The sequence below is a fragment of the Macaca thibetana genome, unplaced genomic scaffold (genome assembly GCF_024542745.1).
Source record: "Macaca thibetana thibetana isolate TM-01 unplaced genomic scaffold, ASM2454274v1 unplaced_scaffolds157, whole genome shotgun sequence".
Classification (NCBI taxonomy): Eukaryota; Metazoa; Chordata; class Mammalia; order Primates; family Cercopithecidae; genus Macaca; species Macaca thibetana.
The window spans coordinates 28,773-46,161 of NW_026088946.1; the positions used below are offsets into that span (position 1 = coordinate 28,773).

Genomic DNA, 17,389 nt, shown 5'->3' on the forward strand with positions numbered 1-17,389 from the left:
CAGCCAGCCAAGAACCCAGGGCCACACCCTTCTGAGACCCAGATTCCAAGTGAGGATCGCTGGGATTCAGCCAAACAGGAGGACGTGACAGCTGGAGGACCAATACTTCCCAACACCCTTCCAGCAAGCAGCTGTGGACCTGCCATAGGAGTGGTGACAGGCAGGATGGTGGTCTGGGAAGAAGGATCCCAGACTGGGTGTCCCATAGGACCAGGTTGTGACAATCCCACAGCCAACACTCATGCCCCAGCCAAACCCAAACCCCACAGCTCCCCAAAGCCCTCCATGTAAATAGCCTGTGTACTGCTAAGCAGATACCTCAAGAAACAATCTGATGGCTGTGAAGAAGATGCAGCCTCAACAGGGTTCCACAAGCCTTCTACAAGCAAAGCCTTCTTTGCTTGGGTGCAGCTCTTAAAAGATACAGGGCCAGGCACAGTAGCTCACATCTGTAAACTCAGCATTGTGGGAGGCAGCTTGAGGTTAGGACTTTAAGGACAGCCTGGGTGGAATAGTGAGACCCTGTCTCTACAAAACACAAAAATTAGCATGGCATGGTGGTATATGCCCATAGTCCCACCCACTTGGGAGGCTGAGAAGGGAGGATTCCTTGAGCCTGAGAGGTCAAGGTTGCAGTGCCCATGATCATGCCACTGCACTACAACCTGGGCCACAGCACAAGATCCTGTTACAATCAAACAAGCAAACAAAAAAACAAAGATGCCTGTCATCTGCCCCATCAAATAAATCCAAATCTCCGCAGGGTGACACAGGGTATTCGCATTTTAAAATATCTCCTCTGCTGAATAAAAGTAAAGTAATGGCTGAAAACCACTGAGTTATGTAAATACACTTCCTGTGACTTATTTGTAGCCCTTTCATATCTAGCAATTTCTACAGACCCTCTCTGTGGGCTTCAGAAGCCAGAATGGGCAGGGCCAGGTGAGAGGTGTCCTAGCACACTGAGGCTAGAGCACAGCTCCCAGCTCAGGGGGACCCATTTCTGAGGCGAAGGCACCCACCAGGGGCTCCGCCTGTCTTCAGAGGGAAAATCACACCTCAGAACCCCAGAGACCCAAAAGAAAGCTCCACTTCAGCAGATACCTGCCACTGGGCCCTGGAGCGGCAGCCCCAGGAAAAACTGCCATTGCACTGTCAGCTCCCTCCAGCCCTCTCTCAGGTCCCAGCAGGAGGAGGTCTCTGACTAAGCTCAGAGGTCTCAACAAAAGGTGGGTTGAACCTCAGAGGAGTTACTAATAGACCTATAGTTACCTCAAGACTCCACCTGATCAGGGCCAAAAATGAGTCCTGGGAGGGCAGCCAGGAAGAAAGCAGGGCAGAGAGGAAACACAGGGAGAGGGGCCCTGGGACCACATCAGATACGGAGGGAACCAGGGGAACGAGAGCAGCCCTGATGATTGTGCTCCCCACAGCCCCTGCATGTCTCTGTCCCCTGAGAATTCAGGGTGAGGAGCTCACTCTTACCCTTCACCCGTTCCTGGGCTCTGGCAGGCTGGCCTGATTCCTGCCCCAGCCTCACCCATTCTCCGCAGTCGTCACCACTGATGTGGGCAAGCTGATGTCTCTGGTTTGCTGGGCTCTCACTCGCCACCCAATGGCACCAAGTTAACTTCTTTGCATGCTTTATTTTCTGTGATTAAAAAGGGAAGCAATTCTCACTAACACCATTTCTGAGAGGAGAAAACAGGCACAGGGATGTTCTATGACTTCCTCAAGATCACCAAGCTACAAGTGGGAGCTGGGCTTTGAATGGAAGTCTACCCATGCTCCTAAAGTTGAGCCGTCCTCCAAGGAAAGGACAGCACTGTAAAAGCTCAGTGAATGGGATGGGAGACTTCACTAAGGCCTGACCAGGCTGGTACCCTGATATCCAACTTCCAGCCTCCAGAACTGGGAGAAACATAATTCTGTTTTTGATCAGATCCCCAGGCTATGGCTCTTTGTTGTAACATCCTGAACTAGCCCAGAAGTGTGATTCCATCACCTGAGTCATACTCCATCATTCAGAAGGGAGTCACTAACCCCTCAGTGGTGTCTTTGTGCATGCTGCCCACCTTAGGCTGAGATGAGGCACAGTGTCTGGGTCTAAATAAAATGGGAAGGCACTGGAAGGTGCAATGTCAGAGGAGGAGGATGCCTGAATTTCATTTAATCTCAACCTCTACTGGTGCGGCATGAAAGAGGCGGCCCAGAGCAAAAGTGTCTTCTCCTGAGACCACACTGTGAACCCCAGGCCCACTGGAGTTCTCTTCCATGCTACTTCTCACTCCTTTTTGAATTTCCTGCATCTGTAAGTGTGCGAAATATCTACAGGGAACACCACACCATGAGTTTTATAAATCTATCTCAAACACGCCTCATGATTTCCCTAGGAGGGAGATGCTGGCGTAATCCCCATTGTGCATGCTGGGGAGGCCCCAAAACACCAAAGGACTTCTCTAGGGTCTCACAACTGCTAAGATAAAGGTTGTTTGACCCAGAACTGTCTCCTCAAACCTGGGACCCTGGTTACATCCAGGTCTTCCCTACGTGCTGAAGGGGCACACTTTGGCATAATGGTAAAAGGTAAGAAGTTGATGGGGGAGGCTGAGCGGCCAGAAGCCCAGTGGGGCCTTTGAGTAGGTCTTATGGAAAGGAGGAGGTTACAGGATGGAACCTACAAGATGTGACCTCACTTCCTTACTGACAGACCCCAACAGAACTTAGAATTCTGGTAACTAGGCACCCATATTATACACACAGCCCCATTTCCAGCTCAGTTGGCAGTCGACACTCGAGAGAGCAACATGTTCTCTTGCTGTGTCCCGACATGCTGCCGACGTCCTCGTTGCAGAAGAGGCCAAAATGAGACTGTTTCTCGAGAATATAGACATTGGTACAACCCTCACCCTCGACGCCTCTGGCCCTTTGCCAGAAGGCACCCACAGGTAACACAGGGCCCAGGGCAGGCCCGTCCAGGCCAGGCCTCAACTGTGCCCACTAGGGCAGTGCTGAGCCCCTCCCCATGTGTTTGGGGGAAACAGGAGAAGAGGGGCCCTCCCTGGACAGGAGCAGGTAGGTTGTCCGGGGTTGGGAGCCTGGTCAGTATGTCAGTTTCACAGCCCAGACCATGCCTTCAGGATGGGAAGGTGAGTGTCGAGGACACAGTTTGTCTGCTCAGATCTGAATCCCAAGACCTCAAGCTTCATCTGCCGGAGACCTCCAGCTCCTCTGGCTGGAGGTCTATGCAGATGCTCCAATGTGCCAAATCCTGTTGGGGAAGGGGGCGCCAGGGAGGAGTTCTAATGGGGGTGTCCCACTATGAGGTTAACCAGGAAAGCCACTGACACCTCTTCGCTTGGCTCACTCTCTTTGCAGAGCTCCACACAGCAGATCAAGCAGGAGCTGTTGGATGGATTCCATTTCTCCATCTTCTTCAAAGAAGGGCAGGGGCCCCCTGCTACCAACCACGGCCAGTGCTGGTCTGGGGTGAGACTGGACACAGAAGGGTCTCCACAGACAGGGACTCCAGAAAACCAGGGTGGGCCCAGGACTCAAATACGAATATGGGGACTCCCTAGGCTCTGTCCTAGGGCTTTCACACTTGAGTGAGCCACTGTCCTCTCCCAAAGGAATCTGGCTGCCATTAGTCCCCAGTGGCAACTTGGTTACAGGCAAAGTCCCTTTCACCTATCAGAGGAAGATCAGAGAAAATCCTTCTGTTTTCACTTGATGCTATGCCAGGAGTATCTCAGCATGTTGCTACAAGAATTGAGTACAATGGTAACACTGTAGCAACATACTCATACTGTTATCATTTTAACCCCCACCCTAAGTGTATCTCTGGCAACAGGCAGCACCCCTCCCCTGCCAGACCTCCTCCAGGACTTAAAACTCAACACTTTTACACAAACAAGTTCGGGCGGGGTGGTGATTGCAACAAAAGAAGGTGAAGCTACTCTATGAATCTGTGTTTAGAGTGTCATCTCAGAGAACTCATCCCTGCAGATCCACCAGGCAGGAGCTGCACCCTCGCATGTCACTGTAATATTCCTTAAGGGAGGCCATGTTCCAAAGCGGGTCAGCTTCTCACTGCCGGTGGAGCCTGTCGTGACTAAATTTCCTTTCTAGGCTGCCTTTCTGCAGGGAGCATAATCCTATGTGTGTCCTAATAGGCTGGAGCAGTTTGCCAGGGCTGCTATAATATGCCACGCTGACTGAAGGGCTTAACCACAGAAATCTGGTTCCTCACAATTCTGGAGACTGGAAGCCCAATGTCAAGCTGTCAGTCTGGGGTGGTTTCTCTGGGCCTCTTTCCTAGCCTTGGAGATGGCTGATTTCTATCTCAGTCAGCACAGGGTCTTCTCTTGAACTTCTCTGTGTACCGACCACATCTCCTTGTAAGAACCCCAGGAATATTAAATTAGGGGCCACCCTAATGAACTCACTTCTCCTGAATTACCTCTTGGAGAACTCTGTGTCCAAACACAGTCACATTCTGAGTCTCTGGGGTTGAGAATAGAAACAGTTACATTTGGGGGAGGGGACACAATTCAACCCATAAAATACACAAATTCCCTGCGGAAGACACACACCCGGGAAAGGGAAATCTGGGTGAAAGGATGTGCAGATAGCAAGTTTCAACAGGTGTAGCCAGTTGACTTTCCAAAAGGGCTCCAGCTGCTCACAGAGTCACCAGCAGCCTCTGAACGTAGCTGCTTCTTTGAACACAACCTCCCCTGAATACTAACATGTTCTTAACTTTCTGTCAATCTGCTGTCTGTGTGGCAGAGAGAATCACCTTGTTTCATTTCCACTTTAAACCATACATTTCCGTAACCTTTCCCGCTTTCAATACCTGCCTGCGTTTTCTCTTCCACGAGTCGCCTGGCAGATCCTGGGCCTTGGGATGCGCTTCCTCCCACCCTGGAGTCTTCCGGCACTTTCCCCTTCACCAGGGCTGGGATGGCCGTAGCTCTTTCTCCAGACTCACATTCATGTTAAAGAACAAAAACAATCATATCCCTTTAAGTCAAAGGGTTCTTCTAGAGCATCTTGTCCGGTGTGCTGTCACTGAAATAAGGAGGGGATGAGACCTCCCCAGACCCTTCCCTTCCATATAAGAAGCAGAGCCTCAGGTGGCCTAGAGGGAATTTCATCCAGTCCTCCCTGTGGAAGGTGCTCTCTTCTGAGCCGGGTGCTGCTGAGCAAGCATCTGACATCCAAAAGCCCGCGTCTCCTCTTCTCCACCATGAGGGTGATTTTTGAGGAGTGCAGGGATGATGCTCTTCATGCAGGCTGTTGATACAGAGGGTGCTGTTGCCCCACAGCTCACATTCACCATGCTGATGCCTTGAAGGCATGAATCATTTTATCCTTCCCCATCCTCACATGCAATTTTACCTTGAAAGCCTAGAACCCTTTTCACCATGGGCACCCAGGTTCTCCACATGCACAAGTCCCTCAAGGGTTGATGCTTCTTGGTGTGAGTTCCAGATCCCGATCCTCTGGTGGTTCATGGTGTTACCACTGACTCTCATGTCCCTCCTTGTCCCCCTAGTATGAAAATGAGATCTGCAGGATGCCAACTTTCCAGCCCAGCACAAGGGAGAAGCTGTTGGAGTCCCTGGTTCCAGCCTTTCTAACTAAACCCATCTCCTCCTATGCCACCTGCCTGGGTCCCTCCTGGGACTTTATCACCGTGCCACACTTTTTGGAACTACTGGTTAGAAGGTGAGTGTCCATCCCCTCCAAGGCACTGAGGTGTCTCTATCCCCTACTGGCTGTGTCTTGAAGATGCACCTCTTGGAGCCTCAGTTGGCTCCTCTGGAACAGGGAGTAATGAGAAGATGAACCTCACAGGGTTCTTGTAGGGACTGAATGATCTAAGACACGGCAAACAAAGGGGTCCCTAGAGCCTAAAACTCTGGACAATCTGCTGTGGGTGCTGTGATTCATGTTTATTACTTTTCTCTTCCCCCTCACTGAAGCAGCTCTCAGCATTCTGCCACAATGGCCCATCTCTCTTCCTGTTTGGAAAGGCACATAGAAAGCAAGTCTGCAATGGCATTAGTAAACGATGTCTGAGTTTCCTTCTGGCTGGACTTTCTCCTTGATACAGACAGAAGAGGGGTCCCTTCATGCTGAAAAAGGAGCCACAGGCCCACTCTGACATCTGGAGAGGCTCACTGAGTTTCTCCAATGGTTGGGGTTCACTCATTCAACACATACATACAAAACACTTCATTTGTGCATCGTTCTTCTTGTGACTTGGCATAATTTCATAAACAAGGCAGATGACAATCCCTGGGCCTCAATTCTACTCAGAGTCAGGTGCTCACAGTAGACACAATAAACAAATGGTATCTTCAGAATGTTAGAGGTGAAACCCTCATGGCCTCCTCTACGTATGGTGGCATCCTCCCAGATCCTGACTAGAATGACGGAGCCCAACAAGTATCAACTGGGGGGACTTAGGGTTCTGAAGGGCCTCTTCACCCACAAAACATGGGGGGAAATATGTGGACTCTGGCTGGGGAGAGACTAAAGGAGCCCTGGGGTTCATATGTCTTGTAATTCCCACAACAAGGCTGACATCTGGGGACTTCCCCTGCACGAGGCAAATAGTGAGTTCTGTAAATGGAGACTTAGGTCCCTTGCAAAGGAGACGTGAGGTTGAGGTCACAACTGGCCACTGAGAGACCCATCCCCAGCACCGTGCCTTCCCAGCTCTCCCTGTCCTCCTCCACCCAACATCTGCCCCTACCCTCCTCACCCCAGGACCAGAGCTGGAGCTTTGATGAGCAAGCTGCTCACAAATCTGCCTGGAGCTGCAGTCTTGAGTGCCCAGGTGCACAGTGCTGTGCTCCAGGGCCATTGGGAAGAGAATGTCAGTGGGACGCTGGGGCGCAGAAGGGTCCGTACAGCCCTGCTACATGGCCAGGTCTGCCCCTTCCAGGACAGCACTGATGGCTTGGGGTAGGGTGGGGCTGTCCTCTACACAGGCAGCAAGAGGCCAGGGACCCAGAACCACACAAGGGTGCCCTGGAGGGTTGTGTGGGAGAAGGCCAGGCCTCTGACTCAGCTGTCCACTCCATCACCAGCACCACCGGCTCCATTTTGTTCACCTGGCCCCCTGAAAACACTTCAGTTTGCGGCCAGGCCCTGCAACGGTCATCTTTCTGGATAAAGCTGGCCTTCAGGACCTTCACCTGGCCTGGACTGGGCTTGGAGGACCATCAGGGAATTGTCCTAGGCCAGTTGGTGCTTCCGGAGCCCAAGGAGGCCAAGCCAGATGGTGAGAAGACTTTCCAGGGCTGGTGTTTTCGGGGTACAATTCCCTTAAATTCCATCCAGTCATTTCTATACTTGGAAATCCCAGTGAGGAGTGACTGGAATGGTGACCTTTTCTCCTTTTCCAGATCCTGCTCCACCTCCTGGGCAACACGCATTAACAATGCTGGCCCTGGAGCCAGCGCCACCACTGCTGGCGGAACTGCCGCCTGCTCTGGAGCCAGAGTCACCTGTAGCCCTGGATGCACAAGGATATCTACATTCAACACCAGCACCAGCACCAGGGAAAGGGCCCCCTCCAGGAACAGTGCTGGAGCCACAGTCAGCCCCAGAGTCACCCTGTCCCTGTCCCGGGACTGTCAAGAGCCAACACACTGAGGAGCGGCCTGACATCACCACCTTCCCTCCCAGGCTGCTGGCAGAGCAGCTGACCCTCATAGATGCGGTGAGCAGCTGGGCTTTGCAGGCTGTGCGTCTGGCACCAGCTGTCTCAGACCAGCCTCTCCCTGAGGAGCAGCCAATGCCCTGGGTCCAGTTTCAGCCCCACTTCTTACCAACCATGGGATCTGGATGAGTTTCCTCAGCCACAAGCCTTCCCTGTCTGCATGTGGACAGCAGAGATGGGAAATCCCCCGTGCCAGCTGCACAGAGTGACTGTGCAGACTGAATGACAGGGGATGGACAGAAAGCAGGACAGGGCAGGTGATCAGTGAGGGGCAGGCAGGGCCATGGGTCACTCACCCAGCTGCTCAGGAGCCTCACTACCCTCAGCACTTATTAGGTATCTCATGCATATTAGATTCTATGGCAGACACCCAAACAGAGCCCAAGGTTGCAGTTGCTGCAAGGAAACTGCACCGGTATGGAGAGAAGGAGTAGAGGGCTGATTGGGATGGGAGGAAGTAGAGGCCTCAGGATGGGCAGGCCTGAGCCACCTTCTAGTTCTTGGAGTGAGAATGGCCTGGAAGAAAACGTCACTCTCACTTTCCACCCTTGTTGGGTTCTGGGCCATGATGCATTCAGGGCCCTCGGTGCGCAGAAAACCAAATGCAGGGACTCCCACAGGTCTGGAGCATATTTTAAAGCTTTCTCAGCTCCAGCTCTGTTCATGCCAGAGACTGTGGATGACTGTGAGCTCACTTCCTGCCTGGGACTGTGGGTGACTCTGAGCTGGGCTGTGCTGTATCCGTGACACTCTCCTCCTCCCCCAAAGGAGCTGTTCAAGAAGGTGGAACTCTACGAATGCATGGGCTCCATCTGGGGCCAACGACATCAGAAGGGGAGTGAGCACGTGGCACCCACAGTTTGTGCCACCATTGCACACTTCAACAGGCTCACCAACTGTGTCACCACCTCCTGCCTCGGGGACCACAGCATGAGGGCCCAGGACAGGGCCAGGGTGGTGGAGCACTGGATCAAGGTGGCCAGGGTAAGCCATGGTTGGGCCTTGGGATTCCCTCTCTCAAAATGGGGAACTGCCTCTTCTCCGCCATCGACTTTCAGGATTGGCATCTGTATCTCTAGCCTGAGCCCTGCACATCCCCTAAGCCCTTCTTCCCAGAGCTTCCCTGACCTTGACCCCCATGGCCCAGTAGTGGCTGCTCACTTCTGACCTGGGACCTTCCTTGGGTTGAACTGAAATCTTCCTAGATGAGTGACATTCACTCAGCCCCAGGTGTACCCTCCTGAGGCTCTCTGGGCCTCTGCTTCATTAAGGAAGGGAGATCTCAGCAGAGAGGGCTGAGGCTGAAGTGGGTCGGACTCCAACTCTGGACCTCACAGCTCACTCTTCCCTCTCCAGGAGTGCCTACGCCTCAACAACTTCTCCTCAGTGCACGCCATCGTCTCTGCTCTGCGCAGCAACCCAATACATCGGCTACACAAGACGTGGGCAGGACTGTCCAGGTGAGGAGCTCCCTCCACGGGAGCACCAGAGTTGACCTAGGGACCCATAGGTCTCCCCATGTGCCCTCAACGACTCTGAAAGGTTCTTGGAGAACAGGGACGGTGGAGGTAGGGATGGGCTGGTGGGTGTGCTCACTAAGCTGCCCTGGACTCCTAGGCAAGGATTTCTAACTCAGGAGGAAGGTTTTTTAACCATCAGGAACAGACTGGAGCCAATTGGAGGCTTTCAGGTGTTTGTACCCAGCAGTGGAACTGTGTCCAGCTGGAAGCTAACTGTGAACACGCGGGGGCTCATGTGAAGTGGAGATGGGCCAGGGGAGGAGCACGACAGTCCCACTCTGGTCCTCTGGAGCCCTTGTCATCAGATGACCCCACTGGAAACTCTCACGCAGGAAGCCGAGATTCATTGAGTTTTCAAACAAAAGGGATTGGAACTCACAAATCTCCCCCGTGATTCCCAAATTTACCCTTTTTTCTTTCCTCTGTCCATAGCAAGAGCACAAAATATCTAAAAGAACTCTGCAAAAAGGACACTGCAGTGAAGAGGGACCTGCTGATCAAGGTACAGTGGAGTCTGGGAGATGCGGCACAAGTGTTTAAGGGTCTGAGAAAAGAGTGAGTTTGGAAGGGCATTGGACCTGGTGTGCAGTGGTTATTTTGTAATGTTTTGACTTACCTACAAAAAGTGCACTTGAAAAATTCCCTCCAGGCCTACTTTGGGCAAACAGGAGGAGAGGTGTGTGGGTCCATGGGCGCGTGGGGGCACGGGGACAGGAGGTCCTGGAAATGGGATGTGGCAATGGCTGCTGGGCTACTGAGTGGGGGTGATGAGCTGCAGCATTAGCAGGGCTCTGGCTCCCATGCTGGTCAATGCTGCTGGCATGGAGCTTCCTCCAGGCTGGCGGGTGGTCATTGTAGGTGGGACTTTTTTCCTTCCTCAAACTGGCAGCAATTCCTCAGGAAGCCAGGCCTCTGCTGCTGCATCTGTCTGCAGTGCACCTCCATGGGCAGGGACTGCAGTCCACACTGGGGGAAACAACAACAGAGGAAGCTCATGTGCCAGGGAGTCCCGTAGACTGCCCAGCTATGAGTACCAATGGGCAAACTCAGGACACATGTATGTGCTTGCTGGGACTCCCCACTCTGCCCTTTGCAGACATCTGAAAATGGTCGTGTCACAGGATTCTCACCAGTTAGCAGTGACACATGCTCATGACAAGTATCTGGGGGATCCATGCATTCCTAGGGGATCCTCCCCAACCAGATCTCCGAAACTCCATGCAAATGAGAAGGCAACATGCCACCCCACCCAGGATTCTGGAAAACCCTGCCATATCCGTCAGAGATGTCGCCTCAGGAGGCCACATCCTGAGTGGAGGAAGAGAGAGTTCTGTGCATGGAACTCCCCTGGGGGATCACTGACGAGGCCAAACCGTGGATTTGGCATGGCGCAAACCCAGTTTGTGTGGCAGAGACTCCGGTGGGGCTCAGATACGCAGGTGCCATTTAACCAGGTCTCCTAAAATGCCCTGTCCCTTTCCCATCACGACTCTGCAAGGCTGGAGTCCTAGACACTCAGAGACTCCAGAGAACAAGACCCTGATGGGTGGTGGTGCTGGGATGTGGGGTGAAGGCAGCCGAGACAGAGCCTCCAGTAGGGGAGGAGGTGCCCTCTCTTTTGGGGCCCTGGGGAGTCACTGCCCACTCTTGGTCTCTGTTTCTTTATCTGGAAAATGAAGGGATGCTGAGCCTGTAGTGCGGGCCTCACAGGGTGGAAATCAGGTTCGAGAAGAGAAAGCAATTGGAGGGTGCTCCTGAATGGTTCTTCCTCAGAGGGATGAGGGGGAGAACAATGACAACAGCTACAGGAAACAGTACTCAGGAGGCCCTGTGAGGTAGCTGTGGTTTTCATGGCTCTTTACAGAAGAGGAAACAGTCTCAGGGAGGCCTGGCTGTATGATTGGGTGACACACACAGGGAGTGTGGAGCTGGCCAGTGGTATGAACACTGTGCCAGGTGACTCACGCCAGTCCCTGGGGTTCCAAGTGTGGGGTGGCTGGGGTATAACTGGGGGAAGGGAAGACAGCCTCACTGTCCCTGTCCCTGACACCTGGCAGGCGGGGAGCTTTAAGGTGGCCACCCAGGAGAGGAACCCCCAGAGAGCCCAGATGAGGCTGCGGAGGCAGAATAAGGTGAGTGAGACTGTGGCATGGAGGGACCGCAGGGGATCAGAGGACAGGGCTCTTTTCCCCACCAGCTGGAGACCTCCGTATCAAGACAGCGGGGGCTTCCTCCCCAGCCCTGTCCTCCTATGGCCACTGGGCCTGGAAAACCTCCATTGGAGAGACCAGAGCAAGGGTCTGGGAAAGCAGAACTCAGAGTGGATGTGGGGAAGGGTAAGGCTGGGACCACAGGCCCTTGTGACTTGTTAAAATCCCACCATAGAGGTAACTAGGAGTGACTGCCAGACTTGGAGGTCAGCTGGAATAGAGGAGGCAGAGAATTGGGAAAGGTAGCTGAGGATCTTTGGCTGCTACAACTGGGAGACCTGGGGAGGGGGGTTCTGGGAGACAGGGGCTGATGGGATTTCATGGGACAGGGCCTTGGGCAGGCACCTCACCTCAGGGTCAATACTCATCACCACTACCCCTCCCACCTCCCCACCCCTCCATGGCACAGGGCGTGGTCCCCTTCCTGGGGGATTTTCTGACTGAGTTACACAGGTTGGATTCGGCCATCCCGGATGATCTGGATGTGAGTGAGCCTGGGGCAGGCTGCTTGGGAACCAGGATCCTGAGGCTTGGGAGGAGAGGGGCCTGGACGGAGCCCTTAGATCTCAGCCCTTGGAAAACCTCCTCTCCTGAGAGTCTCACAGCTGCTCCTGTGGGAGGGGGTGCCAGGCCCATCTCATTACCTCTGACTGACAGAGGCTCCATGGCAGTCACCAGTCCCTATCCCTGAGTGGTGAAGCTGCAGAGCTGCCTGACTGCAACGATGCTGAGCTGTGGGCTGAGCTGGACTCAGCCTCTCCCTAGGGTAGTCCCATAATAGGAGGGTGAAATTGAGCCTTTCCAAGGGCAGGCAATTCCAGGGTCACTGAGCACTTTCTTTCTACGAGAGACCTCAGTTTCTCTGTCTGTCATCTCAGAGGGTTGGGGCAGAAGGTCCCTGAGCCTCAGCTCCCATGCCCTCTGCCCTAGAGCCCGGAGCCTGAGGCAGGTTCATGTTCTGTCATGTGCATATCCCCTGTCCCTGGTGGCCCTGGCAGTAGTGCAGCATGGGAAGGGATGGGGTGGGGCTGTTGTGGGCCAGGGACCTTTCTGATGGGCTCTATCTGACTTCCAGGGCAACAGCAACAAGAGGAGGAAGGTGAACAGCTGGGGCATTCTCGTTGGATGAGGTTGGGGATGTGGACGTCACAGTCCACCCTGGGCAGGACACTCCCTGGCTCCATCCTCTACATCTTAGGTTTACTGGGAGGGTTTGACACACACAGGAGGAGGAGGAGACCTATCCCAGTGGAGAGAGTGGGAAAGGCACTGGAATCAAAGACCAGTTCCTGCCGGAGGGGCTGTTCACATCCAACTCTGAGAACAGGCTGGGGGCTGCATGGGGCCCCTTCACAGAATGGCCCCAGGGACCAGCCCCTTCTCCCTGCCTGCCAAAGGTCCCCTCAGTGTCTTCCACCCAGGCCCTGTCAGCATCCTCTCCTCTGTCTCTAGGAGGTCCGAGTTCTGCAAGAAATGCAGCTGCTCCAAGTGGCTGCCATGAATTACAGGCTTCGGCCTCTGGAGAAATTTGTCACTTGTTTCTCAAGAATGGAGCAGCTCAGTGAAAAGGAGAGGTGAGGGCCTGGCACATGGGCAGAGGGTGGGAGAAGGCTCTCCATTTTTTTTTAAATGTGGTCTGGCACTGTCGCCCAGGCTGCACTGCAGTGTCACCATCTCTGCTCACTGCAACATCTGCCTCCTGGGCTCAAGCCCTTCCTCAGCCTCCCAAGCAGCTGGCACTACTGCTATCCACCACCGTGTCCGGTTTTTCTCCAGTTTTTGTTCTGGTACAGGTGGGGTTTCACGATGATGTCCAGGCTGGTCTCAAACTCCTGGCCTCAAGCAATCCACCCACCTCAGCCTCCCAAAGTACTGACAGTACAGGTGTCAGCCACCCCACCTGGCCTAGAGGAGGCTCTCCTGTGGACAGCTGCAGAGAGCCTATGGCCATGACTCCACTGCCAGCATCAAGCCCTGTTGCATGGGGACTGCTGGGGACCCAGGATTCCTGCTGGGCAGGCAATGAGAAGAGACCCGATGTGTGGCTCATGGTGGCCTCACAGCTGCCTCTCTGTCCTGCAGCTACAAGCTGTCCTGTCAGCTGGAGCCCGAATCCCAGTAGGCTGGAAACATCCTGCAGTGGCTGGGGCCCTATTGGGATGCTGGCCAGAACACCAGCTCTGCATCATCCTTCACCCAGACCGGAGACACCAGGAAATCACATCTAGGTGGCTGGCAGCTCAGCTATATCTTGACCCCGCTCCTCAATACCAGCTGCTCCTGCTGGCCAGGATCAGGTCATGGGACTTTTGCATGTCAGGCGGGAAACCATTTTATGTTTATTTTCTTTAGTGTATAAGTAACGGTGTTTTTTCTTAACTTTCGTTAAAATAAAAGTTTAAAACACTATTCAGAATGTTCTATAGTTGTTGGAATGAGAACAGTAACTCCAGTGCAGTAACCGTATACCAGTCTTTAGGATTCATCGTCTAGCATGTCAAATTGAGGCTATGGCTGAACAAGTCATGGAATAGCGTTCGCGTTACACCTGCCAACCGTTTAATGTTTTCCTTCTTTATTCAAATTAATTATTGCTAACTCTGTTTAAGGAAAACAAAAAATAAAACAAACAAACAAAAAAACACTGAAAAACCACAGTATGTCACCCAATCTATGTCACTTGTTCTACTGACCAGTTACTCTCAAACTTAAATTCTAGTTAAATTCAAGTTCCACTGGGTTACTCCACTTTTTTAAGTTGTAAATATTGAATGAATCACTTAAATGTTTACTGAAGGGCTGGAGATGGGAGGTATTTATGCCAGTGGTAGGGCTGGCCTTCTCCAGAAGTCCTGTGCACAAGGGAGCTGGCCACGAGTCTCCAGGAAATACAGATAAACTTTTCCCACTATGGATCTTCCCAGACTTTCTGACACCTCTCCCCTAAGGGAACATCAAGGAAGGAGAAAATTGTTTGAACCCAGTATCTAAAGGATGTCCCACAGCTTAATTTGAATACAAGCCCCATTGTGGTATATCAGACAAAAACAAGTCAAAGAAATCAACATTTCAGGGTCTGAAATATGATACCCCCAAATCAACACAAAATAAACACTTCAATCCAGTCCTGGAGCCACAAAGCTCCTATAAGAAAAGTGGGAGTTTATTTCAGCAAAACTTGTGTCTATGCATGCAGTTTGCAAAAAAGAAAGAAAACAAAAGCAAAAATTATCTATGGCAGCAAACCTTAGGCCATGCAATTGATTTGGCATTACTTTTTCTTTCTTATTTTTTATTCTTTTCGGATGGGACACAAAAATCACTGCTAACAAATATATATACAAACACATGGGACTATACATCATTTGAGAGCTTCTGCATGGGAAAGAGAAACAATGAACCATTAAAGAAGGCATCCTGATGAGTTCATGTCCTTTGTAGGGACATGGATGAAGCTGGAAACCATCATTCTCAGTAAACTATTGCAAGAACAGAAAACCAAACACCGCATGTTCTCACTCATAGGTGGGAATTGAACAGTGAGAACACTTGGACACAGGAAGGGGAACGTCACACACTGGGGCCTGTGGTGGGTCCGGGGGTTGGGGGAGGGATAGAATAGGAGATATACCTAATGTAAATGATGAATTAATGGGTGCAGCACATCAACATGGCACATGTATGCATATGTAACAAACCTGCACATTGTGCACATGTACCCTAGAACATAAAGTGTAATAATAATAATAAAAAAAAGAAGGCATCCTACGCATTGAAAGAAAGTTCAGCAGAAACATATCTGTGAAAGGGGTTGCAATCTAACATGTATGAGAAACTAACACTACTCTGGGAAAATGAACAAAATCTAATACCCAAGCTAAAACTGGGCAAAGAACCTCAACAGGCACATCTGAAAAGTAATCATGAAATTGACTGACAGGTCAAAGAGAAGCTGCTCAGCTTCACTAATCATCACACACATGTCCAAGTGCAAACCACACTCAGATACCTCTCACTCTAATTAGGATGAAACTTACCAAAAAAAAAAAAAAAAAAAAACCAACAAAAAAACCATACATTCGCAGGCAGTGGCCAATGTAGAAGTGCAGAAAAAGAGATTTTATACACTATTGGTGGGAATGTACATTACTATATACACATGAAGGAAAACAGTTGAAGGTGCCTTAAACATTTTACAACTACCCGTTCACCCAGGAATACCACCACTGGTTACACACAGAAAGCGCATGAAATCTGTTATGTTGAAGAGATATCGGCCTTCTTATGGCAATTGTAGCACTATGCACAATGGCAAAGGTATCCAATCAACCTACCTGTTCATGCACAGATAAAGGGATAAAGAAACTGCGGTACACAATGGAATCCTCCTCGGCCATAGAAATTCATGAAACCATGTCATCTGCAACAACGTACAGAAACCTGGAGGACATGATCTTGCATGAAATGAGCCAGGAAGAGAGAAATAAACACGGCATGATTCCATGCCTGTGAGAATGAGATCAACTTTGTCTCTAAATGACTTTATCTCCTAGTAGAACATTCCACAGTAGTGAAGAGAGCCTGGGGGTTGGGGAGGCAGCACAGGAACTGGGAAATGGATGCCATGTTACACTCAGATGACAGGAATAAATTCAGCTGTTCTACTCCACAGCAGGATGTCTAGAGTTAACTGTATCCTACCATATTTTCCAAAAAAGGCTGAAAAAAGGGATTCTGAATATTGCAACCACAGAGAACTAATAAATAATAACTACACAAGGTAACAGAGATAGTCAGTCAATCCCTCGCTTTCATCATTACACAAGGTACATATGCATGGATTAAAATGTCCCACTCTACTCTTTAATTGTATAACTTTACTAGAGAGCTAATTGGTTTTAAGGACATAGAAATAAACAATGCTGAAGTTCATGTGAGACCAGGAAATGCCCTGCATTTCCGAAGAAATTCTGAGAAATCCAAACTACATTGGATGCATGACACTCCCTGATGTGAAATTGCACTCAAACTCTGGAGACCTCCTTCCACATGGATAAGTGGAAGAGAACAGAGAACCTGTAATCCCACACACTTCATACCACCTGATGCTGCATGAAATACACAATGATGAGTAATGGGGAAAGAACTCCCTTTTCAATAGTCTTGGGATAAATGGCGAACCATATGCAGAAGAGTAAGTAACACTAGGCATCTACTTCTCACCATGTATCAAAGTTCACTCAGATGAATGAAAGATGTAAATGGAAGACCTCAAAGTACAAAAATCCTACAAGAGACCCTAGGAAATACCCTTCTTGACATCAGCTTTGACAAAGCATTTATATGCCTAACACCCCACATGACAGTGCAACAACAGCAATAATCGACATGTGGGACCTAATACACTAAAGAGCCACCACACAACACAAGAAATTACCCACAGAGTAGACAGAGGACATACAAGATGAGAGAAAATGTTCCCAAACTATGCACCAGACCAAGTTCTAATATCCAGAATCTACCTTAAAGACCTTACACAAATCAATTAGCAAAACCACCCTCATAATTAATAGGCAATGGATATAAACACAGACTTCTCAAAAGATGATGATGAGCAACCAACAAACTGAAAATATGCTCAACCTAATTATCAGAGAAATATAAATCAAAAGAACAATGAGATATATCTCACGCTGGTCAGAATGGGGATAACGTAGTTAAAAAAAAAAGACACTGACGAGGCAGCAGAGAAACAGGACACTTGTCCACTTTTGGTGAAAATGCAAAGTAGTTCAGACACCACGGAAAGCACTTTGGAGAGATTGCTCAAAGAACTTGAACTAGAACTACCATCTGACCCAGCAATCCCACCACTGGGGTATATACAGAGGAAAAGAAATCCTTCTCTCCAAAACACACAT

General features: G+C 50.8%; 1 protein-coding gene and 1 long non-coding RNA gene across 3 annotated transcripts; one reads left to right on the top strand and one right to left on the bottom strand.

The window, feature by feature from the left end:
• Window positions 1-473: 473 nt before the first annotated feature.
• Window positions 474-4,988, bottom strand: LOC126947347 (uncharacterized). Its single transcript, XR_007723027.1, has 3 exons — window positions 4,859-4,988; window positions 1,486-1,651; window positions 474-528 (listed from the first exon to the last, which is right to left on the bottom strand). It is a non-coding gene; the product is annotated as an uncharacterized LOC126947347 (long non-coding RNA).
• Window positions 2,748-14,191, top strand: LOC126947346 (ral-GDS-related protein-like). Of its 2 annotated transcripts, XM_050778017.1 has the most exons (13): window positions 2,748-2,948; window positions 3,379-3,489; window positions 5,561-5,733; window positions 7,104-7,297; window positions 7,422-7,738; window positions 8,507-8,722; window positions 9,095-9,198; window positions 9,691-9,760; window positions 11,316-11,390; window positions 11,878-11,952; window positions 12,544-12,567; window positions 12,921-13,042; window positions 13,551-14,191. In XM_050778017.1, exons 1-13 carry the CDS (start codon window positions 2,808-2,810, stop codon window positions 13,588-13,590), a joined length of 1,662 nt encoding a protein of 553 aa, XP_050633974.1. In that variant the 5' UTR covers window positions 2,748-2,807; the 3' UTR covers window positions 13,591-14,191. The 2 variants fall into 2 exon arrangements, with proteins under 2 accessions (XP_050633974.1, XP_050633975.1); XM_050778018.1 differs by lacking the exons at window positions 2,748-2,948; window positions 3,379-3,489; window positions 5,561-5,733 and adding an exon at window positions 5,781-6,978.
• The last annotated feature ends 3,198 nt before the right edge of the window (window positions 14,192-17,389 follow it).